The 27,186-nt window shown below is 55.1% G+C and overlaps 1 protein-coding gene across 2 annotated transcripts; it reads left to right on the top strand.

The window, feature by feature from the left end:
• The first annotated feature begins 125 nt into the window (after nt 1–125).
• Nucleotides 126–26,449, top strand: MAP2K7 (mitogen-activated protein kinase kinase 7). Of its 2 annotated transcripts, XM_014598899.3 has the most exons (12): nt 126–294; nt 9,601–9,648; nt 15,035–15,179; nt 15,711–15,777; nt 16,572–16,685; nt 17,439–17,558; nt 17,888–17,995; nt 18,371–18,550; nt 19,362–19,442; nt 20,709–20,851; nt 21,616–21,661; nt 24,839–26,449. In XM_014598899.3, exons 1-12 carry the CDS (start codon nt 171–173, stop codon nt 24,974–24,976), a joined length of 1,314 nt encoding a protein of 437 aa, XP_014454385.1. In that variant the 5' UTR covers nt 126–170; the 3' UTR covers nt 24,977–26,449. The 2 variants fall into 2 exon arrangements, with proteins under 2 accessions (XP_014454385.1, XP_014454386.1); XM_014598900.3 differs by lacking the exon at nt 9,601–9,648.
• The last annotated feature ends 737 nt before the right edge of the window (nt 26,450–27,186 follow it).

Here is a 27,186-nt window from a genome sequence, read left to right as displayed (position 1 = left end):
GCCGGCCAGCGCAGACGCAGTACCGGGGCGCGGCGTGATGGGAGCCCGGCGAGTCCAATCCGGCGCCTGCGCGCTGTGGGGGGTACGGCGGCGCAGCGGGGTTATGCCGCGCCTGCGCAGTGCGGTGTTTGTGTATTCTGGCTGCGCGGCGGCGCTGGCTCCGGGGGAAGATGGCGGCGTCCTCGCTGGAACAGAAGTTATCCCGCCTGGAGGCGAAGCTCAAGCAGGAGAACCGCGAGGCCCGGCGGCGCATCGATCTCAACCTCGAGATCAGCCCGGCCCGGGCGAGGCCCAGTAAGGGGAGGCCTTGGGGGGCGGGGGGAGGACAGGGCCGAGGGGGCGGGGCCTGCGAGGGGAGGGGGTCGCTTGGGGGGGAGTGACAGAGCCCCCCCTGGGAGGTGAAGGGCGGTGGGAGGAGGGGCCCACCTGGGGAAGGGTCAAGAGGGGAGAGGGGCTTTGTGGGGGGACCAGGAGGGGGGAGGGGCAGAAGGTGCTGAGGTGTGGGTGAGGGTACAACTCCCCTTTGGGGGTGAAGGCTTTGGGAGGGGGACTTAGGGGTCTTGATGGGGGGACTTGGATAGGAAGAGAGTGTTGGGGTGGGGAGGGAGGCGGTCCTGCCTTTAGGGGTGCTGAGGGGCCCTGTGGGGGAGGGGAGGGGATGGGACAGGACTATGAACTGGGTACAGACAAGGCTTCAGGGGTGACTGACCTGGGGGGGTCAGAAGAGGGAAGGGAGGGTGTGATGGGGGAGGGGCCCTGGGGCTCTGTGGGGGGTGGGGCACAGAGGAGTGCAGGCTTGGGGGGCTTATGGATGGTGTCAGACTTGGGGGAGGTCCTAGGGGACAAGGTGAGCTTGCAGATGGGGTGCCCCTTCTGTCTCTGATTTTTCCCTGCTGTTCTTATGTTGGTTGTTCAGGCCTAGGCTCCAGCCTGCCTTGGGATATCGTGGCTGGGGGGCAGTGGGAGTTATTAGAATCTGTCCATTCTCTGGTCCATGGGGAGCTGCTGCAGCAGCAGGGTAGGGGGCTGTTGTGAGCAGGTGGTCAAGGGGCTTGGGGTGTCTGTGCAGGGAAGGCAGCACTGGGGAGCCCTACACACGTTGGGGGTTGAAAGACAGTCTGGGGATGTGGTGTGAAGAGTGAAAGGCCTGATTGGGCAGCTGGCTGTGTTCCCAGAGGCACCTGTTGACCTATCCAGGCTGAATGGTGGGCCCCTAGGCTGGGGGGAAGGAGTTGGGGGCGGGGCGGGGTGGTAAGGGAGAGAGAGACCATAAATCTTTGTGCATGGAGGGGGGGAATCAGGATTAGTCAGGCTAGACCCTTAACCTGGGCTCTGTCTGAGCCAGCGCAAAGCCTTAGGGATGGGAGAGTGTGTGTGTGGGGTGCGAGGGTGGTCTGTGTTTTCTTGTACTCATTTTGTAGGGAGTGAATGGAGGGGTGTACATGGGTCATATATACAGTGACCATGTTATTTTTAAGGAAATCCAGGATACGGTCCTCCCCCTTCCCTCCCCAGCTCAATTTAGTGGTGCTGCTGAAGGCGCAGGCAGGGGTGTGGGATGCAGTTTGGTGGGAAAGTGGAGTGGCATCAGGCAGGCACTGTTGGAGCAGGTACTACTTACTCTGCCACCCCATCCATAGGTGCCTGGCCCCACTTCTCCTCAGCAGTGGCTGGATGCAGGAGGTGGGCTGGGCTAGATACTGCTCCTCCTCCCTGGGGCAGGAATTGGCGGTGCAGTGTGTGTGTGTTCCCCTGACCATGGTGCCCTAGGCAGTTGCCTGTATCACCCACCCCCCTGAGGCTGGCACTATACAGCAGATAAGTTAACCCTGCCGAATTCTCTCCGAGAGAGTGTTCTAACACTGTTAGAAAAACACTGAGAGAGGAATTTGGCGGGGTGAACTGTCTGCTTCACATACCTGGCCTTAAAGGTGGGCAACACAGGTGGCTGCACAGGGTGCCATGGTCAGAGGAGCACTGCACACACATGAGCTGCCTGTGCTCTGGCGAGACCATAGGTAGAGGCTGTTCTACTGCAGAGGAAAAGGAATCTCCCTCCTCTCCCCCCCTCCCCCCCCACAAGTCCATGCTGATCTGAACAGGAGGAGAAATTTTTTCCTGACCCTAGTGCAATGTTTGGCTGTGCCTGAGAGGGAGGGCAAGACCCTGTAGGCTGGACCTCTGGGGTTGAGTCCCAGCAGGAGCATGGGCAATCCTATCACCACCCCTAGCTCAGCACTGCTGTGGAAGGGAGGGAAGCCCTTGTGATGTCTGTAGCAGCTCTTCCCTTGCTGCCTTTGCAGTCTATCCCCAGCATAGCCAAACCCTGGCACCTGAGATGAATGCACTGGGTCCCCTGCCTGACTGGTGGCAAGTCGAAGCCTGAGGGCTGGGTTCTGGAAAGCCTATATGGACTGGGCCATATGGCGGGGGATGGAGCTGGAGTGTCCTGATATTCACAGAGTGATGGGCAGCAGGTTGTGTGAGCATCTCTCAGCCCCGATGTACCTGGATTTTCTCCTAGATTTAGTGGCAGCTGGCATCCTTTAGCACAGCTGCCAAAGTGCCCGGTACCTTCCCTGCCCCTCCACAGCCCTATCCTTGATCTTGCTGCCTCTGGGATCTCCTTGTATCTTTAGCAGCAGGAGGGATCAGCTGGATCCAGCCTGCTTGGAGCCCGTGGCTAGGCTGTGGAGGATTCCTGATTACAGCCGGCCTTTCCTGCCCCTCTGAAGCCCCATCCTTCTTCTCATCGCCTATGGGATCTGCTTGGATCTCTGGGAGCAGGAGAGATCGGCTTGATCCAGCCTTTTTGGAGCCTGGGCCTGGGCTGGGTAAGAGTTCAAGAGACCGGCAAAACTGTTACGAAGGACCTGGAGAGGAAGGAAGAAGCGCCCTGCCCCCCTCCCCCCGCCCAAATTTGGATTCACGATGAGTGGGCCTGGCACAAATCACGGTGAACCTGAGGACAGTCCCTGAGTCCTGGGAGGAGCCTGGCACATAGACAGAGGGGAGGCTGCAGAGGATGGGAGCAAAGCCAGGCTGGCGGGGCTGCTTCAGGGGTCTGCTCCAGCCCAGACTCCTGCCCTAGGCAGGCTAAGCCCCGTCTGACCCAGCCCAGTCCCCCAGCTCTTTTGCCTAATAGCTCTCTTGGTCCTGAAGTATCCAACACCCCTGATCTGCCCTGTGCCCTGCCCAGGAGGGCATGAGTTGAAATCCTGCCCCAGAACTCCCAGGCAGGGTTCTATCCCCAACTGCAGAGGCAGGTAAAGCCCCCCCAAGTCCAGACCCATCTGATCGGGGTGGGGTTGGGGTGTGTGATCCCTGCCTTGTCCTCAGTGCAAGGATGATTTTATTATAATGCGAACAAATAGCTGCTGCTCCTGAAGTGCTTGAAACCAGTTATGGCTGGAGCACAGAACTGTTTGTAATGAGTGAAATTGATATGGCAACTGAAACTGAGCAGCCTCCAGTCCAAGGCAAGGAAAATAGACTGGTGGAAAGTGAAATAGGCCAGGTTCCAGCCCAACGCAAGTGAAATCTGCTGGCAGCAAGTGAATTCAACCAGCCTCTGGCTGGTGGCAAGTGAAATTGACAAGCGACAAGTGACATTGACCAGCCTCCAGTCCAAGACAAGCAAAATGGACTAGTGGCAGGTGAAATTGATCAAATGGCTGTTCTGTGTCTGAGCAGAGCTGAACATAAGACCTAAGCCAGTGGCTCTCAGCATTTCCAGATTTGGCCCCCCTCTCCTCCAATAGACTTGTGCCCTGCTTGGAAAATGCCAGCTCTTGGTTTTCACTTGTTTCTTGACTACAGAAACATCCTGGAGCAATTTGTCTATTGTGATGAACTCACCCAGCCCCCAGCAGGGCAGAAGGGTTTGAGCCCTGTAGCTTCCTGTTGTAAATCTCTGGGTTTGTCAGGAGAACCATGTCTGCATACTTGACAGCACTGACATTGCATGGCACCACGCAGCATCCTTGGAAGGAACTTGGGTCACCCCAGAATGCTGTGGCACCTAGTTAAGAATCACAGACCTAAGTGATCAGTCAAGGCAGTAAGAGGTGAATGAGCGTTTAAGCCTCTGTTCCTCTTACCGTTGCATCAGAGAAGAAACCAGTTCCTTTTCCCAGAGGGGGCAGCTTGCAGGGGCCAAGGCTATGTAAATCCATGCACTCCTAACCCCAGAGGCTTTATGTTCTAGGATGAAGAAGGGGCAGAAGGGAAAGAAGAGGCAGAGAAGGAGAAATGCTATGTCCTGAGATTCCTCAGGGTATCAGTGAGTTGGGGATAGAATCCAGGTGTCCTGATGCCTGGAGGGAATCCCCAGGACCTGAGCCCAAAGCTGATGTGATCCATTAGGGTAAAACACTGGGAAATTGATATTCAGCAGGCATCATGCATCCATCAGACACTTCCGCTGACTTTCTGATGATATCAGCCCAGAACCGTGTATTGTGCTTGTGATCCAAACCCCCCAGGATCTGCTGTTCTTTGCCTTTTAAATCAAGGCAAACAAATGTTGCCCCACCTTGGGAATCCTTTTCTTTTCAGCCAGGTGAGCAGGGAAATTAGCATAGGACTGACAAGAAAAAGTGAAATTGGGTGGCTGAAGGTCGCAGAGTTGGCATCCAGGATCTTGGGTCATAGAATCCTAGCGAAGTGGGACTGGAAAGGGTCTTTAGAGGTCGCATCTAGTCCACTCCCCTGTCTGAAGCAGGATCAGCCTTATCTAAAGGGGGGGGGGGGGGTTCTCCCCCTGCTCTTGTCTCCTGCCAGTGGAGCTGCATCCACCCATTGACAGCTGCTGAGAGGTCGTGGAGATGGGGAGAGCTGCCTCAGATCTCCTCTGGTTCATTCCACAATTTCTCAGGTGACTGATACAGGGATCTGGATTCAACTACCCTAGTGCCTGGCCTCCGTCTTGTCCTCTTATCCCTGGGGACATTGTATCCCCTCCCCCATCAGCCAGAATCTTTATCTGTTTCTGTCTGCCCTGGCAACAAATTCCACCCATTGCCGATGTGCTGCTATGTCAAAGTCCTTCCTTTGCTTAATTTTAAACCTGCTCCATCAAATTCAGTGGGGTCCCCTCGCAGTACCTGGGGATTTCTCTCTGCTTTGAGAAGGCTCCAACATTAGTCTTCCTGAGCCTCAAAGGAAGGAGCCTGTGTCGGGGTTGCCAAGATGGTTGTTCTCACGCTTGTTAGACTTCAGGTCTCCCTTGGAAAACACCTGTCCGTGGCTTTCCCTCAGTGGGAAAAATTCTAGAGCTCTTCTCTCCTGGTGCAAGGAACTCAGCTAGCCCAGAGCAGGGCAGGAGGGTCTGGATGCTCTGGATTCCTGTTGGAAATCTCTGGACTGATCTTGTGAATTGTGTCAATGTTTGCATGCTAACAGGGCTAGTATTCAAGGCACTTTCAAAGTGATCTCAAAGCATCCTGGGCTGCTGAATCACCCTGCTGGAGGATTGCTGCTGTGAGAGTTGGAGACATCTGAGCTCTGGGGCTGCTTTTGACTGAACTGGTAGCCTAATGTGGTCCTGTCCTGATTCAGGGGTCACAATTGATCTCAAAAGAGTCTGCAGAAGAGAGGTAAAAGATTGGATGACCCAAAATTTGAATGGGGCTTGGAGAAGAGAAGGTGGAGGGAGAATTTGAAATGGCCATTATCAAGAAACTGGGATCCATCGTTTGGGAGGTGGGGGGCAGCATTCCCCCTAAGCTGTGCACCGTGTGGCACCGTGCAGGCCTGCTTATGCCACACTGCCAGGCACACCTGCGTGACTGTACAGCTTAGAGGGAATGCTGTTGGGGGGGAGAATTACCATGTTTACTCATATAACTTGCACACCTTTCTCTCGAGAGTTATCCTTCCAAATTTGGGGTATATGTATTAATTAGGAAAGCTGATGTTCTGTCCTGAATTGAAGCCCCACTCCCACCTCTCATTCCTGCTCCAGCTGGGGCGGGGTCTTCCAAGGTGTTAACAACCCTCTCTCCTTTTTAATGATCTTGATATTCCAGCTGTGAATTCTTCTGGCAGTGTGGCTGTGTGCTCACTGCTCCTGGTCTCTCTCTTCCCATTTCACACCCTAACAGATTGGTTTTAGGTCTTTTCAGAATTGTTGTTTTACCTGTGGAGACCAGGCTTCAGGAGCAGCTAGCGTTTCAGCTTTTGGCTGAACAGGAAAGACGGGTCAGGGGAGTGAGCTGAAGATGAGCTTGCATCCCTCCTTTGCAGCTGTCACTCTTCAAACATTCTTTATTTTCTTCATTCTGCCTTTCCCAAAACAAGATGTGGGTCTTACTTATGGGTGTGTGGTATGTTGGGAAATGTGGTACCTGTCCTTATATTGCAACGAGGGAGATTGCAATGAAGTGAGGCTGGGCTTCCTGGCTCTGGGGGGTGGTTAGTGCCCACATTGATCCCCTCGGGGCTGGGGAATCTCCATGCCTGGAAGTGTTTGTGAGGAGGTTGGATGGGTCTCTTGAGGAGGGCCCTACCAGCCTGCCTGACTTGCAGCTTTGCCTGCTTCCTGCATTAGCTCCCAGCTCTCCTTGCCCTGTAGAATGGCTGCAAAACCATCCCAGATGACGGCCTTTGGAGTCAGGGCCTCACTGACCTGTCCTGTCAGATGAACTCTGATTTCAACATCTGGAAGGGTTTACTCCTTAATTAGCAGGCAGCTTGGTCACATGGTATTTCTGCAATCTTTTTGCCAAGGTGGTGTTGGTTATAATCAAATCCACCCCCTGATGATCCCTGCACAAGGATGGGACCTCTGGCTGGTGCTCCAGGACCCAGAGTCACATTTGGTGGGGTTCTGTTTCAGCCCCTTGGGTGGGCAGCTCTGAGCTGGGAGTGTCTGTGGAGCTAATAGCTGATGTTCTTTCCCATGGGCGAATCTAGGATTTTGAAAAGGGGGTGCAGATGATGTGCTTCATTAGTATATAAAACATGACACTGGAAATTTTACTAATGAGTTGGGGGGCTTACACTATGGCATTTGGCATTCAGTTTAAGATTAAAGCAAAAACCCAGGCTACTGTCTTGAAATATGCACTGATTTGCTAGGTTCCACATTAAGTTGAAAAAACAATAGAAACTAGGTAGAAAATAGTAAAAGATAGTGTCATTAATTTTGGAGTCATAATAGTTCAATGTCTGCCTCATTCAGATTCATGCAGAAAAATCTAGTCGTCTTGGCAGCGGCTCTGATACTTTGTCATTCGCTTGTATAGGAGAAGCAAGGGTTTTTTTACAGTGATTTCTTTTATTGGACCAACTATGCAACTGGAATAAAGTTAGACAGAATTTCAAATATATGGCAGTCTTCCTGAAGTCTCACGTGAATGCCTTGCATTTGAAAGCTTGTCTAACTTTATCCCAACTATGCAGTTGATTCAATAGAAAAAAATTACCCTAAGAAACTCTTGCCTCTTAGATATTTTTTGGACTGTCATGGCTGCAGCATCACTTTTATGGTACCAGTCATTTTTATACCTGAGTTAATCTGACCACACTTGTGTGAAGGCTTTTAGCTAGAGCTTAAAAACAGGCTGCAGGGCTGGGAAATAGGAGAGGGACATGACCAGGACTGGATAACAGACAGTGACATTGCAGAAGAAAGAATGGTTTGAGTAGAGGGACATTAAGACTGTTAAAAAAATAGAGGGGGTCATCAATGCCTGTGGAGCAAAGAGATTATCAGGAATTAGGGGCATGATAAAAATTCATGGAGTTAACTGACTCACTTGCTGCTGCCACTGCTTTTCCCTGGCAGTTGGTTTCCATAGAGCAGGGGTCAGAGGGGTGCAACTGTATCTGTGGCCCCACCTGGTTCGCTCTGTCCTTGTTGCCCTTCTTCATCTCTCAGGTTCTCTGACACCCACCAGGCTTCTGGGAGCAGTGAGGGGTTCTGGGGTTAGTATTTGGGGTGGCCCTAGTTGGTGTGGGGAGGCGGTGGTGGTAATCAGTTCCATGTTAGGGCCTGATTGATGGGCTCAGGCTTCTCGCTGCACAGTGGCTAGAGGGAATGTCTCTGCCCAGTATGTCAGCAGTGGGTATCTTAGTCACCCCAGCCCCTAGTCACCTGCAGCAGCCTTTATTCTGAGAATAAAGGGTCCAGAGCACAGGGGTGGGTAATGTACTTATAGTAGATCAGGGAGGAGGCAGGGGGTACAACGCAGGGAACAGGAAGCAGAACAGCTGATAGGGCCGGGAGCACTAGGCAGGGAGCAGAAAGCAGAGCAGCAGATCACAGCAGCACTCTGGAAGGGTTTAGGGCTTAATTTATGGCATGCCTAAAGTCAGGAAACAGACCCCCCCCCATCTAGATGGAAGAGCAGTGATCTTGGGAGATCCAAAAGAACAGTTGATCCTGGGCTGGGGGGGAGTGGGGTAACTAAGGTGATGTGAGAAGCTGGTGCTGTGGCTAGAAACTGCTGTGACCTGGGTGGGGGGTGTGAGCCATCAAGCTGTGGGGCACTGTGACCTGTATCTAACCTCAGCAGGGCCCCAGCAGGGCTTGGGAAAAGTGGAAGGATGCAGTCTGGGGAAACAGGCGTCATGCGCACGTAGGGCCTGGGGATTGGTGCTGATATGAATGGGGAGTGATCAGTAGAGCAGCCTAAGCCCCTGTGCTGCTCTCAGTGGCTTTGGGCCAAGCTAGAGATGGGCAGGGGGAGGAGGAGTGGGGGGGAAGTGTCAGACTGGGGTTGAGGGACGCATCTTGGGGCCATGCAGTGCTGGGGGAGTGTGATCTGGGGGGATGAGAATCAGGTGATAAAATCTAGGCCCAGTTGGGGAAGGGGCAGCATTCCTTCTGTGGTGTGCACGGCCGTACAGGCGCACCTGGCAGCACAGCATGACCATGGCCGCACACCGCACAGGTTAGAGGGAACTCTTGGCAGAGGCATATCGTGGGCCTCACCTTGCCATTTGTTAGGGCAGATAGAGCTGTGTGGGGTGTCAGGGTGCATGTGGGAGGGGTCAGAAGGGGTTGGGGCCAGTGTGTCCTGGGGGTGGACCTGGGAGCATGAGAGGGGGCGGGGCCAAGGTGTTGGAAGGAGTGTATGGGTGAAGTTGTGGGGGGACCATAGTGCTGAAAGGGTAGGTGGGGCATCAGAAAGGAGTTGTCATGGCAGTGGAGGGATTGAGGGGCAGGGGTTGGAGTCAGGGCAGGTGAAGCCTCCAGGACATTGGGGGAAGGGACTAGGCATGGAGCCTGTATTGGAGGCTTGGGGCCAGTGTGTTGCAGGGAGGCAGGGCTAGGGCATCAGGGTTGGAGTCCAGTTGAATTGGAGTGGGTGGCAGGTCCCTGGGCGGGGCAAGGCTGGGGCATCGGAAGGGCAGAGTTCAGTTGATGGGGGTGTGGGGCCTCAGGTCTAGCACAGGTATGGTGGGGCAGCTGCAACCTCCGCTCCCCCTTCCCAGGGCTCTGTGGTTCTTCCCCCTCCCCCCATTCCCTCCTCAGTCCCCCCTGCCCTCCCTATTCTCCCTTCCCCCCCATACAATTTATTTGCCCCTGGGGCGCCCGGGGCAGCTCCGGGTCGCGCCGCGTTCATGGTTCTTTTCTTCCTTCCTCCCGTCCAGTTATTGTGATCACTCTAAGCCCCGCTCCCGCTCCATCCCAGCGAGCAGGTACCACGGCGTTTTCTCATCCCCCCTCGCGTCCTCTCACCTCACCCCCCTGCCCCCACCACCCCTCTGTCTGTCTGTCTGTGCCTCCTTTCTGCCATGTCTCTTCCATCCATCAGTCCACCCCAATCTACCACAGGCTGGGGGGTGTCCTGTGTAGGTTGCCCATTGCCATCTCATTCCTTTCCTGCACTAGCCCCTCAAAGCGCTTCCTGGAGGCAGGAGAGTCTCCTCCTTGTCCACTACGCAGGTACAACTGCTTCTGGGGTGGAACATGATGCTGCTGACCAGGGCTGGAAGGATCCTGTGTCATGTGGGAGCTTAGGGAGGGGCAAGGCTAACGAGCTGAGAACCGGAGGGCAAGGGAAAGGGGTCCCAAAGTTCCCTGGAGTTTAGGAAGATTGGGTGTGGTTGGGTTTCCAAGGGAGGCTGAGATACAGCCCTGAATAGAGCTGTGGGGAGAGAAGCTGGGTGGTCAGTAGCAGGAGGAACTACCATATTTCCTCACATACAACACGTCCTTGATGTAATTCTTAGAGAAGTGGGGCTGGAAGGGGCTTCTAAAGGTCACATCTAATCCAACCCCTTGCCTGAGGCAGGATCAGCCCTGTCCAAACCATCTCAGACAAATCCATCATGTAACCTTTTCATAAAACTTCTGTCAACCCTGACATAGCACCAGATATCACACCGGATCCCACCACAGGAAAAGCAGGGGGACCATGGTGGCCAATGTCCTGCTGCTGTAAAAAATCGTTAATATATGCTCAAGAGCTCCCAGGTAAATGCTGGGCCTCTGCTACAGAGGAAGGCAACCCCCCCCCCTCTGCAATCTGTATGAATCTGACCATGGGGTAAAGTTCCTTCCTGACCCCAAATCTGGCATCAATCTTTGCCTGTGCAGAGAGGCAAGACCTTCTAGCCAGGAACTTCCAGGGTTGAGTTCCAGCAGGAGCTTCAGTACAGGTGCCATCCCCAGCCTGGGCTGTAGCCAACAACCAATGCCTTTGAAGGAGGTTTAAAAACACCTTGACACATAATATCAAGAGTGGGAAGATTTTCCTCCAGCCCCATGTGACACCCGGCAAAGGTTGAAAGATCCCCGGAGTAGAACATGAACATCAGTAAACCTAGGTCATTTCTGACCAGTGCTGTCCAACCTCTCCTTGAACCCTCCAGTGATGGAGTGGCCACAACTGCCCTGGGCATCTGTTCCACTGCCTCCCTGCTCTAACATGGAAGAAGGTTTTCCTGATCTCCAACCTAAACCTACTTGGCTTCAGCTTTGAGTCCATGTAGTGGTCCTCTGCAGCAAGATGGAAAAGACCTTTTCCTTCTTCATAGGAGCTGTTTAATGTTTCTTGGTTTTGATTTTTTTTGAATGAATTGACAAAAGCAGGGAGAGCAAAAATGGGTCTGTGTTACTAACCCTCTAGTAGCAGGCCCCACGGGCTGGCTCACAGAGGGGCTGGGCAGCGCGGCTTCTACAAGATCAGGACCTTTGAGTTCTGCATTTCCTCATTTTAAGAATGTGCCCCTTCCATAATTTTCCAGAGAAGGCTTGTCATATGCTAGGGAATACTACAATAGGCCTTGATTCCCTTATGAAGGGCTGCCTATGCACAGCACCCATCCAGGTTGCTGGGTCTCCCCACCAACCCCAAAATAGATTTTCCCTTAAAAACTGTCTGGCACAAATACCATAATTTCTCACCTACAGTGTACCCAGAATAAGATTCACCACTTGTTTTTGAAAGGTGAAATGACTAAAAGCAGATCCTTGCTGTAAGTCATTTGGGGCCCTGTTATATATTCAAATTCAAGCTGGATAGAAACCAGCTATAAAGTTACACATTTTAAGGCATTAACTTTGTAGCTGGATGGCCATTTTTATGGTGTGGTAATGACTTTGCACCTGTGCCTGGTCTAAATGTACTGCATGATTCACCAGTTAAGTGCTCAATGTATGTAACGTGTAACGGGCCTGAGGAGCAACCATGTTCTGCTTCCTGCCATGGGCACAGATATTTTTGTTTTCATCCCACAGAAGCATAAGCAGCAGAAACTGCTCTTACTGTGTTTTTTGTATATAATACAGGTCAGTTTCCAACAGCTGTTTTAAGGTGGGATGTGTGTGTTTATATCTAAGAAAATATGGTATTAGGCTCCAGCTGTTAATTGTAGGAGTGAGGTTGACAGTATAGACTGTGGGGTCCTTAGAAGGCTCATCACACTCTATAAGCTCAGAGCCGGACCTAGCCCCCAACTTCACCCGCTGTTTCCTGAGACCAGATTTATCCCTCCTGCCCCAAACCGGCTTCCACAGCTCCTCACTGCTCAATGCCTGCCATGCTCCACCCCAGAAGCAGCCACATTTTGCCAAGGAAGACATGACTCCAGACACCTCCAGCTTCTGGTTTGTTGAGTAGTTTGGGATCTGGCTACACCAAGGTTTAGGTGAGAGAGGTTGATTTCAGCTGATGTGGCTTTTCTTCCTCTCCCTGCTGTTGATGTCTCCGCCCCCTTGTTGCTCCTCCATGGGGTGATGCTGGAAGGGGAAGATGGGGTCCAGCTGAGTGTCCCAGGCGAGGGAGCTTGTTGGTCATAAAGTCTAACCCCATTCTCAACCCAGAACTGGGCTAGAACCAGGTGTCTGGGCTCCCAGCCCCCCTACTGTAACCCATCAGCTCCCACTTATTTCCCAGTAGAACCTGGATGTCTGGGCTCCCAGTTCCCCTGCTTTAACCCAGCAAACCCCATTCCCTTCCCAGAGGAGGGATAGAACCCATGTGTCCAGGTTCCTACTGTATCCCCTGACTTGCCACAGATGTAGCTGAGGGCCCCTGCTCCTGCCAAGCCAGGAGGATGGGGGTTCAAATCCATGCTCTTCCTGCCTCCACCTTCCAAAAACTCCCAGGCAAGGCTCTGCCCCCTGCTGCTAAGACAGGTGAGGCCCTACAGTCTAGGCCCATCTGAGCTGAGAGGGCCTGATCCCTGCCTGACTTTCTGTGTGTCCCCCTGCTGTGGAGCTTCAGGCAGCACCAGGCATTTATCTGAAGCTAAGCAGGGTTTGGTTGGATCACCTTTTGAATGGGAGATCCTAAGGAAGGAAATGGCCTTGTAGCCCAGAGAGGGGCTTTGGCCCCTGCTGGACCCTCAGGGAAACAGCACAGCCTTTAAGTGACCCCTTCCCCTTTTTGTGTTTAATTTTTCTGCCCCCCACAGCACCTTCCTGCTTCCTGGGGGGCTTCAAGGTGGGTGTTGCCCCTGTAGCCAGGCTATGGGCTCCAGCATGAGGCAAGGTGGGTATTGGAGCAGAAGCCAGCCCAGGACGTGAAGCCAGGCCCCTACACCCCTCCCCAGCCAGAGCTTCCAAGGACTGTAGAAGAATTAGACACCCAGCCTCCTAGGGGCTGATGGGGAATTAGATGCCTAGCCATGGCTCCCAGGGTCCCTAAGGTCTCAGCTGTGACCAGACCAACAAGTCTCCCCTTCCCTGGTTGCCTTATAACCATCCCATGGCAGGTAGGGATGGAAGTGGGGGCTGGGACTGCCCCTCACCCCAATCAACCCCAGAGGGGCCTAACAGAGCACCCTGCTAGGCTCCCCCATCAGCTTATCAAGGTTTCCCCACATCCCAACCCCCAGCCCAGCTCAGCCCCCTCCTCCACCACCAACCCCCATTAGCACTCTTTGCTTTGCTGTCACATCTGTTCTTTCCTCTGCTGGCTGCCCCCTTCTTTAATTCAACTCCTTCCTGCCCCCCCCCCCCCTTCCCTGTGGCTGCCTTGTGCCTGCAGCATGCCCCCACCCCTTCCCCTCTAGCACCTTGACCCAGCAGAAAGCCGGTAGATTGCATGTCCCAGCTTAGTGATGCATGGAGCATGAGCCAGGCATGGGCTGTAGCTGCGGGGGAGGGAAGCGGGCTGGTCTTGAGGAAGTGGGGGACAATCAGGGCTGGGAGGTTTTTGGGGTGGGCTGTTTGAGGCTGGTAGCCCCTCCCACCTTGCTGGGGGGGTGGGCACTGATCCTGGCCTGAAACTGAGGAGCCTGGGGGCAGGGTTCAAAGCTGTCCCCCTCCATTGAGGGGGAAATTGGGCAGAGGGACAGATCCCTACAGAGTTCCTTAGCCCTATGGGCCCACAGGGCTCTTAAGGACTGTAAGGGAATTTAGACATCCAGCCAGAGCTCCCAGGGACTGTAGGGGAATTAGATACCTGGGTAGGTCCCATAGGGACTGTAGGTGAATTAGACACACAGCCAGGGATCTTAGGGAAGTTGGAGGAGTTGGATACACAGGTGCACTGAGCTCCTAAACCCTATGGGCTACAGCAGGCTGGGTGAGCCAGGGGAGGGGGGGGAGAGGGTTAGCCCCGTGTGTGGGAGCAGGAGCTGGTGGTGGGGTCAAGGTTGGGATCTGTAGTGGGAGTTTGCAGCCCCAAAGAGAATCAGGAGCAGGAGGATCTAGGGGAGCTGGGTGTCTAAATTCTTTGGGTCCAATCCACACCCCCCCACCCCACATTTCTGGGAGCTCAGCATTGGTAGGGGCTGAAGTGGAGGTGGGCAGTGGGATGGGAGGGATTAGCGCTTCCTGGGGGAGTTGGCCCCTGACAATCATCCCAGGAAGAATTAGCCCTCTCTTCCCCCTGCTTCATGGAGACCCCAAAGAGGGGTGGGGGGTAAAGAGATTGTGGGCTAAATTCTTGACTGGGAGGGGGCCCCTGCTAATTGCCCGCTGCAGGCTGGGGCCCCCCTTGACTCCAGTTGGGGTGGTCTGAGACCCTGTGCAGGCCAGGGTGGGCAAGTGGGGCTTTCTTCCTGGGGGGGGGTCAGTGCTGGGGGGGTATCCCCCCAAAAAAGATATGGCCCTTTAAGAGGCACTGGTGAAATTAACCAGATAGAGCCGATTCAGGAAGTTGTGGGGTGGGATCAGGCTGGATTCAGGGGCAAGCGGACCCTGGTGGTCTTCCCCCTCAGGGCACTACGTGGGGGCAAGGCCAGGTAGGTACCCAACAGTCTTGTACCAGGCCCTGGGAGTCTCCATTTGGTTCTAATCCTAGCCCCTGGGGGCCAAAATTCCCAGGGATCCCCCTACCCAACTTGGGGGTGCTGGGAGCAGCATGATAGGCCCAGGCTCCAGTGTGGGGTGACATTAGGGGAGAAGGCAGATTCAGGGCTGGGGCAGCTCTACTGGCCTTGGGAGCGGGGAGAGTGCCTAGACCCTAGTGGGTTACTAGAAGGGGGGAGCAATTGGGAGCTAGGGGTAGTAGGGGCCTAATCCTTTCCCAACCCAGACTGGACTTAGAAGCTAGATGTGGGGTGGGGGGAGGATGGGAGGATGCAGATGTCCGAGCATCTGACTCCAGCCCCTCCTTCCCCCTCCACCCAGCCCTGCAGCTGCCGCTGGCCAACGATGGCAGCAGCCGGTCATCGTCGTCGGAGAGCTCGCCTCAGCACCACACACCCCCTGTGCGGCCTCGCCATATGCTGGGGCTGCCTCAGCCGCCTTTTCTCATGCACCGCAGCATGGAGAGGTGAGAGCAGGGCCTAGATGAGGGCAGGGCAGTGCCCTCTGCAAGGCATGGTGGGGATTGCAGGGGTAGGGGCAGAGATGGTGGGGGTGTGGGTAGCTGGAGAGTGGGGACAAGGAGGGAGATTGGGTGGGGGGAAGAGGGGGTGACCCAGATGCCTGGGTTCTGCATGTGTGCAACCTGGATACCTGGGGTCTGTGTGCGTGTGTGACCCAGGTGCCGAGAGGGGGGGGGGGAGGGAGAGAGAGAGAGAGAGAGAGAATGTGTGATATCCAGACACCTGGGTTCTGTGCATGTGTGTGTTCACGTGACCCGGACGCCTGGGGTGTGCGTGTGAGACCTGGATGCCTGGGTTCTGCCCGTGTGCATGTCCACCAACCTCAACTGAGATCAGTGTCCCCCACCCCTGCTTCCGGCTCCAGGCACTTTCCCACCTCCTACCTGCCCCAAATGACTAGACATTGGAACAAGTCTGCATGTAGGAAAACAGAGCGAGGGGCTGCCTCCAGCTAACCTCCCTGCTTACCCCCACAGCATAGAAATCGATCAGAAGCTGCAGGAGATCATGAAGCAGACGGGCTACCTCACCATCGGGGGGCAGGTGAGCCAGATGGAGGCAGATGGCCATGGACCCCTCCCCTCTCCAGCCCATGCCCTGTTCCACGTGAGGAGAGGGAATGCCCTGGAGTGGAGGGCTGGATGGGACATGGCCAGATTCTCTCTCCCTATCCCTTTTGGTCATCTCTGGGCTGTTATTTATAAGCCAGCTAGAAGCTACTGGGCCAGACTATATGGGGTGTTTTTGTGTCCTTGGTAGCTATATTCCACCCCAGGGTTGGCTGCATTTCAGGGCTGGGTCATCAGTCCTCACGCAGCACTGCTGTGGGCTCTTGGGTGGCTGTCCTATTCCCACCCCACAGCTGGCTGCATTTCAGCACCAGAGGGGTGGGGAGAGGCATCCCACACACTGGGCTGTAAGGTTGTTCTGTGTCACCTCCCACCCCAGAATCAGTCACATTTCAAAGCCCTACTCAATTCCTTCCTAGTTGGAAACAGCCCAAGCTACACTTTGGATCTGGGAGAGACCCTTGTTGCTCTTGGCTGTTAAGCTGCTGCCTTGTTCCACCCAAGAAGCAGCTGCATTTTGGGGCAGGGTGTTGGGATCCCATCACAGCTCATGGGAGTCCTGGAGGGTGCAGGTGTAACTGCTGCCTTTGAAGCTTCTGGCTCTGCTGATCCCCTGCAGAGCTGGCTGTTTATCAGCCATGGAGAAAGGTGCCCCAGTGATTGGCAGTGGGTTGGGTGTCAGGGCAGGGCCAGGGACTGGTACTGCCCCCCCTTGCTTCCCCCCCCCCCCCCCCCCTAACAGCCCTGCCTGGGCCTGTGTTCCTCCAGCGGTACCAAGCAGAAATCAATGACCTGGAGAACCTGGGTGAGATCGGGAGTGGGACCTGCGGGCAGGTGTGGAAGATGAGGTTCAAGAAGACAGGGCACATCATTGCTGTGAAGGTCAGGGGGCATGCCTGGGGTACAGGGGCTGGGATGAGGGGAGGGGTGGGGGGAGGGGACTAAGACAGGGCAAGGGTGGTTCAGGGCAGGTTTAGGATAGTGATGGGGTGGGGTTAGGGCAGGGGGCAGGGTTAGGGAAGAGGGAAGGGGTGGAGTGAGGGGAGTGGGGGCAGAGGTGGGTTGGGGCAGTGTTAGGGTAGGGATGGGGTGGGTTTAGGGGAGGGGGAGGGGAGGCGCAGTGGGGAGGAGTTAGGGGACAGGCAGGCATGGGGTTTAGGAATAAGTTGGGTGGGGAGGATTAAGAAAACGGAGAGGGTAAGAGCAGGGGCCCTGGAAGCCAGGGTGCCTGAGTTCTATCTCAGTTCTGGGGAGGGAGCAGGGGCTGAGAGCCAGGTGGGGCTGGAAGCCTGGGCTCCTGGGTTCTACAGACCTCTGGAAAGGAGTGGGTTCTGGTGAATAAGGTAGGGAGGGGTGGGAGCCTGAGTGCCAAGGTTCTTTCCCAGTTCTGGGAGGGAAAGTGGGTAATGGTTTCATTCCCATTTCGACCACTGTTCTGGGCTGACAAGTCCTACCTCTGTCTTGTGCCTCAGTTTCTCCACCCCTGAACTGGGCCAGGCTCTGACCTAGTGGGTGGGGGCATCTTAAGGCTTAATGAGTCTAGAATAATTAAGTGCCTTTGTGTGTGTTGGGTGGTTGGGAAACTAAGCCCCAGGCACACAGCCATGATTCCCATCTTCCCTTGGCCCCCCACAGCAAATGCGTCGCTCGGGTAACAAAGAAGAGAACAAGAGGATCCTGATGGACCTTGATGTAGTACTCAAGAGCCACGATTGCCCCTACATTGTTCAGTGCTTTGGGACCTTCATCACTAATGTGAGTGACTGCCGCTGACTGCCTTGGTGGTACCTGTCTCTTTAAACCCTTGCCCTTCTCCCATTCATTAACTCCACACCCTGGTGGCTTTCTTGTTTAGGTGTCACCAACCCAATGCCTGTTCCTCACTGGCCTGGCAATTCTTGCCCCTTTAAGTGAAGCCCCTCCCTTTCTTGTTAGCTCCAGCCCCTGCCTCCCCCTAGTGCCTTGATTAAAATGCAGGTGACTCCAGTTTGATCCCCACCATCAGTGCCTATCTTTTTAAGCACAGGCCCCTCTCTTCTTTGCTAGCTCTGCCTCCATTCTGATTTTGTCCTTCCTTTTTTTAGACGGATGTTTTCATTGCCATGGAGCTGATGGGCACCTGCGCAGAGAAGCTGAAGAAGCGGATCCAGGGGCCCATCCCCGAGAGGATCCTGGGAAAGGTCACAGTGGCAGTGAGTCCTGGGGAGGGTGGGGCAAGGCAGGGGGTAGGATATTGTGGGTACCATGTGACCAGCTGGGGGCAGGACTAGGTGAGTTGGCCAGGCTCCTCCCACCCTATGGGGAGTTGCTGGGGGCTGCTTGCAGGTCTCTGAACTCTGTCCAGTGGCCCATAGAGACTGAGAGGAGTCTCCAGGGCAGGGGTATTGTGGGATAGCTGGAGGCAGGATCTGGTGCCTGGTTCAGCCCAGAATCCACTTGGCTTTCTCCCTGCCTCCCTCCAGGAGCTAGGGGAGGAGTGCAGTGGGCTGGCTCGAGTGGTCTTAGTCCGTAATGACCCTCTCTTTCCTTTCCCTTCCCCTTCTGTGTCGTCCGTCTGTCCCCCCAAGATCGTCAAGGCCCTCTTCTACCTGAAGGAGAAACACGGTGTCATCCACCGTGACGTCAAACCCTCCAACATCCTCCTGGATGAGCGGGGCCAGATCAAGCTTTGTGACTTCGGAATCAGTGGCCGCCTTGTCGACTCCAAGGCCAAGACCCGCAGTGCTGGCTGCGCCGCATACATGGCGGTGAGGGCCGCGCCTTGCCCGCTGTCAGCACCCGGGAGTGGGGCCCATTGATCCTGTTTGCTAAGCAAGGGCAGGCACATTCATTGTGTGGATGGGAGACCATGACTTAGCCGGCTGAGCTCTGGGAGGTGTCTGGATTCCCTGGAGGGATCATGAAGTCCTGGGCACTGGCAGGGAGAGGGACCAAGGGATTGCCTGATCCCAGCCTGATCCTGTCTGCTAAGCAGGGGTAGGCATATTTGGTGCTTGGATGGGAGACCAAGCTGTTTGTCTTGGTCTCCCATCCTGGGAGGGGGGCTGGGTTCCCTGGAGAGATCATAGAGTCATGGTCCTCCAGACCTGTTAGAGGTGAGTAGAGGGGCACTAATAAAGGCAGGATGAATAAATTACAGGCCACACTAATGCTGTGTCTTGTGCTGCCCCTCCCAGTGATTAACAGCACCCCTGAGCTGGCGGCATTTTACAGCAGTGATTCCCCTACTGCTGTTGAGGAGGCTGCTGCGTACCATAATTGCTCATGTACAATACACCCCCATGGCCCACATGCTCAGCCCAAAGCTACTGTTCATTTGGTCGTGACTGAAACAGGGTTTCAGCTGGACTTCAGCCCTGCTACTTGCTGGCCTGGAGAGAAGCAGCATCTGTTAGAGCTCAGCTTTTCCATGCTTCTATTCCAGCAAAAGAAATCAGCTTAAGATGCACATCCTGTTATCAAAGGGTTGATTTTGTATAGAAGTGCAGGTGGTTTGTGGGTAAATACGGTAAGTGCCTGAGCTCCCTTCCTGAGCTTTCCACGGCTTTTCTTTTCCAGCCTGAACGAATAGACCCTCCTGACCCCACGAAGCCCGACTATGACATCCGGGCAGATGTGTGGAGCTTGGGAATCTCCTTGGTGAGTGCTGGGATCTGTCACTGGGGCTATCACAGTCTTTGAGGTCCTCAGATGTCTCTTTGTTCCCTTTCCCTGCCCCCAAAAGGGCTGGGCACGTGGGGGCCAGTGAGAGAGTTCGATCTCGCTGTGAGAGAGTTCGATCTTTTGCTGCAGAAACAAGCTGAGGACACTTTAAGGTGCTGGATGTGGCCCTGGGATCCGTGATAAGCTGTGGACCCCCTTGTTCTTAAACAGGAATGATCAGAAAAAGAACATTGCCTCTGAGTTCTTTTAGGCAAGGTCTGAGTCTGAGTGCGGTACCGGGCACTACAGGGCCCCAGCATCCACGAAGGATCTCTTAGCGCTGCTGTGAAAGTGATAATTAGCACATGTAGATTGACATGCTAATATATAGCTGAGGTAAAGCTGGACTTGCTTGGGTGCTGGAGGGCCCAACTAGGACCCACAGAGTGAAACTGACCAGTGTGTGAGTAAAACTGACCAGCCTGTTACTGATTTGCTGGAATACAGCAGCCAGTGCAAATTTAGAGGATCAAATATTTCCCTTTAGTCTTGGCATCAGGGGTGTCTGTATCCACGGCCTGGTTCCTGCTGGGATCAATCAAATGCCTCTTTCAGACTGTAGGCCATGTCTTCTGAAGCTGCAGTGAATCCCCTAAACCCGTTACTTGGCTCTGATTTATGCGGATCTTATGCTAGGCATCTCTGCATCCTCTGAGAAGCCCCTGATGGCTTTTCCGCACCTGACAGCAAATTCAGATGCAGGCAGAGTACTGCTTTTATGGCCTAGTTGCTTCTAAGCCTGCCTTCCAACAGGTATTATATTTGTGGCATAGTTCACATGCTGGTCCCTCCATGAATAGTAGCATGCACTAAGTTCAGCTGGTATATGGCACCATGAAGTGGTCAACCAGCCACAAAGATGCTTCACTTACAATATAGAGTGTCCCGTAGCTGGTTTTCATTCTTTTTCCTCCCTAGCCTGTGCTCTCCCCAATGGAAAAGGGCCCTTTAAAAAACAAGATGTTGCTGGGATCAGGTCCCTGGTTCCAGTGACTGGGATGGGGGAACTGAATTCAGTGTGCCGTAACTGTAACTGTAAAAGTAGATGGCACTAAACTAGAATAAGGTGCCCTTATCCCAGAAGAAGCGTGTCCACTCCTGAATAATACTGAGGGTGGCTGGGCCGTTGTCTCTAAAGATGCCAGGCACCCATGGGAGCCCATTGGTAGCCCCGCCCCTGTTAACCCTTGGATCTACCCACAGGTGGAGCTGGCGACCGGGCAGTTTCCCTACAAGAACTGCAAGACAGACTTCGAGGTCCTCACCAAGGTCCTGCAGGAAGACCCACCCCTTTTGCCCAACAACATGGGCTTTTCCGTGGACTTCCAGTCCTTTGTTAAAGACTGGTGAGTAACGAGCTGGAGAGAGAGGGGAGAGAAGGGGGCCCTGTGAGGTAAGGGGACCTGATTGCTGGGTTCATGTGGGGTGGCATTAACCCAGCACTATCTCTGAGGGCTACTCTCATCCCCTTCTGCTTGATCTGTTGCTTTGCTTTCTGCACCCTACCCAGTGCTCCTTGCTTGATATGTCACTCTGCTTTCTGTTTCCTGGCCTGTGCTTCCTGCCCCATTGGCTGTTCTGCTTTCTGCTCCCTGCCCCAGGCTCCCTGCCTCATTCGCTGCTCTGCTCCATGCCACATGCACAGCAGCTGCCCATGTTAAGCCCTGCCATTCTGCACTCTGAGCTGAAACTACCCATGAGTATTTGCTGCTGTGGTAGGTATGACCCAACAGCATGGTGGCTCCCTGATCCCCCTTCTTAGACTTCCTCCTTCCTCCCCTGCTGCTGACAGCATGTACTGATCACCCTGAGACCCCAGGGCAGCCCTACCCCATGGCTTTGGATTCTTCCAGCCCAGGAGCCACAGGTTTGAGGCCCATCTCTGCCATCTCCTTGGGCCTGGCCTTTAGCTTCTGTCTCCCCACCCCAGTCCCTCAAAAGGCATAAGGTGGGAGGTGGTGGAAGCCCAGAGGATTCAGATCTTGTTCCCATGGCACAGCTTGGGAGGGCGGGGAATTACTAGAAGAAGGTGATGGACCCCTTGTGGGAGTGGGGATGGGGGTTGATTGCCCTCAGGAGGTACCAGCATCTCTCATCTCTCCCTCTCCAGCCTTACTAAAGATCACAGGAAGCGACCAAAGTACAACAAGCTACTTGTGAGTACCCACCAGATCCCTTCAGATCCCCGTCCTTGGGAAGGGCCCATCCAGGGTCTCCCCAGCTGGAGGAAGCCCAGCTGGGATGCCTGGGTTTTTCCCCTAGTGGGTGGGGTTGGTTAAAGTAGGGGTACCTGTGTTCTTTGATGCCTGGGTTCTCTCCCCAGTCAATGGGTGTGGTTAGATCAGGGGCAGCCAGGTGCCTGGATTACCTGGGTTCTCTCCCCAGTGGTTGGGGGTAGTTAGAGCAGGGGTACCTGGGTGCCTGGACACCTGGGTTCTCTCCCCCACAGGTCGGAGTGGTTAGAGCAGGGGTGGCCAGGTGCCTGGATGCCTGGGTTTTATGGCTAGGAGTCTCCTGTGTAACAGGCCTTTTGCCCTAGAGCAGGGGTTTTTAACCTTTTTTAAGGAGTGTACCCCTTTTGCAGGTACCCATTTTGGACTGTACCCCCTTCCGGCCAGGCAGGGGTTGGGGATGCTGACATCAGCACCCCCTGCCCTGCTGTCCGTGGGGCCGTGGGAAAGTCTGTGGGGGAGGGGAAAGGGCCGGGGGAGTGGGGTGGAGTGGGGCTGGGCCTGGGACACAGCAGGGATAGGGAGGGAGCTGAGCTAAGCCAAGATGGGTCCAGGATCAGGCCAGGATCCATTGTGCCTGTCCCTTCCCCCATGCCTGGGATCATTGCCTGGTGCTGGCATCCGCTACACCAACAAATCCATTGCCCCCAGCCCCACCCCAGCACCAGCCCTACACCCCCCCCCCTTCCCTCGGGGCCCCCAGCTGGGGGCAAGAGCGGGGCCAGCCTTGGCTGCGCCACTGGGCTGGAGGGGACAGAGCCCCTGGGACCCCCACACCCACCCCGCCAGGTCCTGCACAGCTGGGGCTGGGCGCAGGACAGCCACAGCTCGTCTGGGGGGCACAGGGAGCAGTGGTGGCTCCCACCACTGCATGCATCCCAGGAGGACATGGGGGGCATGTGCCCCCTGATCTGCATGGGGCCGGATGGGCTGCCACTGTAGGCTGGGGCCAAGACAGCGCTGGGCTTTTCTCAGGGGGGTGGGGAGGGACGTGCTGTGCTCCGGGTGGGCAGCAACAGTGCTGGGGAGGGGACGGGGACAAGTTGGCTACAGCGAATCTTGGGGTAGTGAAGCCCCTCTCCCCTGGGAAGAGCCTGGTGCAGCCCTGTTCTCAGCCCACAGCAGTAGACAGCCCTGCTCCCCACAGATCCATAGGAATGTGTCCCCTGTGCCTCCCGGGGTGCGTGTAGCAGCAGGAGCAGTGCTGCTCGGACAAGCTGCTCGCGGTTCAGTCCCGTGCTCTGCCCTGAGCGCTTGCCCCAGGCCCCTAGACCCACTCCCTCTGTCACCGCTGCGTACGCACCCCTCCCCACTCCTGCTGCAGCTGCAGGAAGCCTGCAGCTGGGCTGCCTTGTGGCCCTACCACTGCCCCGCATTTGCGGGAGCTGAGCCTCATTAGCACCCCCTTCCGCTGCCTATGGGTGGCGTGGAGAAGGAGGGGTACCTGGGTGTGGAGAAGCACCGCCATTTCCCAAGTAGCCCCACTTCTTCGTGCCACTGCTGCGTACCCCCTGGGGCCTTCCCAAGTACCCCTAGGGGTATGTGTACCCCAGGTTGACAACCCCTGCCCTAGAGTGTGAATGCTCCATTGGCTGTGCTTCCTGGCTCCCCCCACCCAGCAGGGCTCAGCTTCTCCAGCAGGGGGTATTAGGGACATACGCACATTATACACCCGTATGCAGCCCCCATGCACATCTCCCTCAAATACACCCCCTGCACACATGTGTGCACGCACCCTCCCCCGTATACTCCCCCATACACACACAAACAAACCCCCATGCACCCTTCCCAAATAAACCCCTTACATACGTCTATTGGGCGCGCGCACGCACACTCGCTCGCTCACTCACTCATAGATGTTAGGGTCGGAAGGGACCTCAATAGATCATCGAGTCCGACCCCCTGCATAGGCAGGAAAGAGTGCTGGGTCTAGATGACCCCAGCTAGATGCTTATCTAACCTCCTCTTGAAGACCCCCAGGGTAGGGGAGAGCACCACCTCCCTTGGGAGCCCATTCCAAACCTTGGCGACTCTAACTGTGAAGAAGTTCTTCCTAATGTCCAATCTAAATCTACTCTCTGCTAGCTTGTGGCCATTATTTCTTGTAACCCCCGGGGGCGCCTTGGTGAATAAAACCTCACCGATTCCCTTCTGTGCCCCCGTGATGAACTTATAGGCAGCCACAAGGTCGCCTCTCAACCTTCTCTTGTGGAGGCTGAAAAGGTCCAGGTTCTCTAGTCTCTCCTCGTAGGGCTTGGCCTGCAAGCCCTTAACCATATGAGTGGCCCTTCTCTGGACTCTCTCCAGGTTATCTGCATCCATCTTGAAGTGCAGCGCCCAGAATTGCACATAGTCAAATGCACTTCTATACACATACATACATACATACATACATATACACCCCCATACACTCACATGCACGCAAAGCAGGGGGCAGCAGGGACATACACACATTCTATGCCTATATAGACCCATCCCCACTCAACCACCCATATACCCACCCAATACTTATATACCCATCCATATCTGTGTGTGCGCGCGCATGTGCGTGCGCGCACACACACACACACACACACACACACACACATCATTCTCCACCCCCCTTGTTTCCATGTGCAGGCATCCCTGGACTTCAGGGGGTGTCTGCATGCGTGTTCGTGTGTGTGTGTTCCTACTATCGTCTCCTAGAGGTGTTTAGCCACACTGTGTGTGTATGCGTGCATCCTGGGCACCTAGGGTTGTACGTGTGTGTTTGTATGTTTTGAGCACCTAGTGGAGTGTGTCTGTGTATGCACATTTCAGATTCCTGGGTTCCATGTGTGTGCATATGTGTGTTCTGGACAACTGGGTTCTGTGTTTGAGGGATCAAACAGTGGGGTGGGTGTGTGTGTGCGCATGTGCATATGTGCCCCCTCAGTCACCCAGTGGGCACCATTCACCCCTGTCCTTCCCCAGGGTGATGACCCTTCCGCATCTTCCCCCATACCGCTCTGCCCCCGAAACTAGCAAAGGCCCCACACCCCATCCCCCTGAGTAGGGAGCTCCAGAGCACCTTCTGCTGGCTACCCAACTGCCCTTGCTCATCCCTGTGTCCCCACCTAGGAACACAACTTCATCAAGCGCTTCGAGACGCTGGAGGTGGACGTGGCCTCGTGGTTTAAGGATGTCATGGCCAAGACAGAGTCACCACGAACCAGCAGCATTCTCAGCCAGCACCACCTGCCCTTCTTCACCAGGTAGCCCAAACGCCCAGCTGGGGTGAGGATGGGGCCACCCAGGAGCCCCTCCCTTTGCCCCGCCCTCACCCTGCCCCCCTCACCCTCGGCCAAAGCGACTTATGGGAAGCCGGGGCTGTGCAGGGGAGCTGGAGGAGATAAAAGATCTTCCCATCCCCACCCCAGGCCTGGGTTTGAGGAGACGTGGCCCCACCTGGACTTCAGGCTCGTCTCCCCCTCGGATGGAGGAGATGAGTCCACATCTCATGTCTCCAGGCATCTCCAGCCTGGCCAGGGATGGAGGAGACCACGTTTGTCTTGACCTGGGGCCGTGAAGGCTTGGTGGCATCTCCATTGGGATCTCCACTTGGCTTGGAGAAGGTTGGTTGCAGTCCAGCCTGGGATGGGAGACATGTGCCCATCTCACTCAACATCTCCAACCAGGTCAGGGAAGGTGTGGGATGTAGAAAGCCCTCTTCTGACCTTAGCCAGTGTCTCCGGGGGGCTCACACGGCAGTTCCAGTCCAGGTCTGGGTTCAGGAAGATGCGTCTCTACCTTGATGTCGGCATTGTGTCCAGTGAGGATGGAGAAGATGTATCCACGTCTTGGCTTTGGTCTTTGAAAGCTTGTTCTCACCTCAGCCAGCATCTCCAGCTGGGGCCTAGGATGGAAAAGGCCTATTCGCACGTTGGCTGGGGTCTCCAGCTAGGGTGTTGAGGGCTTGTTCCCAGCTCAGCCAGTGTCTCTGCTGGGGCCTGGGTCTGAGAAGACATCCTCACCTCAACCAGCATCTTTGGGATGGAGAAGGCCTGTTCCCACTTCAGCCGGTGTCTCCAGCTGGGTCCTTGAAGGCCTGTTTCCACCTCAGCTGGTGTCTCTGGATGGGATGGAGTAGACATGTCTCTAGCTGGGTCATTGAAGGTCTGCTGCCACCTTAGCTGGCACCTCCAGCTGGACCTAGATCTCAGAAGATGTGTTCTCACCTCAACCAGCATCTCCATTTTGGACGGAGAAGGCCTATCTCCCACCTTGGCCAGTGTCTCCAGGTGGGATGGAGACATCTCCAACTGGGTCCTCGAAGGCCTGCTCCCATCTTGGTCAGCATCTCCAGGTCGGATGGAGTAGAGTGTGTCCAGCTGGGTCACTGAAAGCCTGTTCCAACCTCTGCTGCCATCTCCGGGTGGGATGGAGATGTCTCCAGCTGGGTCCTTGAAGGCCTGCTCCCATCTTGATTGGCTTCTCCAGGTGGGATGGAGGAGCCGAGTCAACATGCCAGAGAAGACATCCCTGCCTTGACCAGCATCTCTGGCCATGTCACCTGAGGCCCTTGAAGACCCCCTTCCACCATCTCCTGCCTGGCTCCTTCACCCTTGGCCCCACACCCTTCCCTAGCCCCCAGGGATGGGGCCAGACGGCTGGGCCCTTGCTCACGCACTGTGAAATAGACACAATTTGTGCAAAAAGGAGAAAAAAAAATACTTTTTTTTTTTTACTATTTATTATGGTTGGACTCGGTGGATTCCAGCCCTGCTGGCTGTCCGCAGTTCTTCTGTGTCTCTTGGCTTCTCTTCTTTCCTTTCACCTCCTGTGTGGTTCAGGATTGTATTGGGGGCGGGGAGGGGATGGGGGGTTGGGTGGGGGATGGGGGCACTTTCTGATTCCCTTTTGAGTGCTGATTCGCTCTGTTTCTATTTCTTTCTCCCCCTCCAGGCTTGAAAAGCCCCTCCAACCCCTTCACTTTTCCCCCTCCCCCCATCTGTTTCAGATCTCAGGGCTTCTCCTGTCTCATTCTAGTCTCTTTTCTGGGCAGGGAGGGAGGGAGGGGCTTGGAGGCTGGTGGGAGGGAAGCATGAACAAAATGTCCTGTCGTGGTGCTTCTGTTGCCCACGGCTGTACCAAAGTGATCCAAAGTAATCCATTGTGGGCTGCTGTGATCTTGGGGCAGGGTGGGGAGTACCGTATCTACACATGTACCACTTGCACTTCTCCTCCCATGAGCTGTCTGAAATTGGGGTGCATGTTTGAAATGGGGAAGCTGATTTCTATGCTGGAATAGAAGCATGTAGATGCTGCAGTGGATGTCAGGGACTGGCTTCCTCTGGTTTTGCAGCGTAATGTGCCCCTCAGTCAAAAATGAGGGGGGGTTATCTGTCACAGCCACTGCTAAATTGTGGGGGGCTGTTGGAGAGCTAGAAGAAGAGCAATAGCCAAATGTTGCTGTCAGTTTAGCAGTG

This window comes from Alligator mississippiensis, chromosome 8 (assembly GCF_030867095.1).
Source record: "Alligator mississippiensis isolate rAllMis1 chromosome 8, rAllMis1, whole genome shotgun sequence".
Classification (NCBI taxonomy): domain Eukaryota; kingdom Metazoa; phylum Chordata; order Crocodylia; family Alligatoridae; genus Alligator; species Alligator mississippiensis.
Note: the sequence above shows the minus strand (reverse complement) of the source record. Positions and strands in the feature narration are given on the sequence as shown.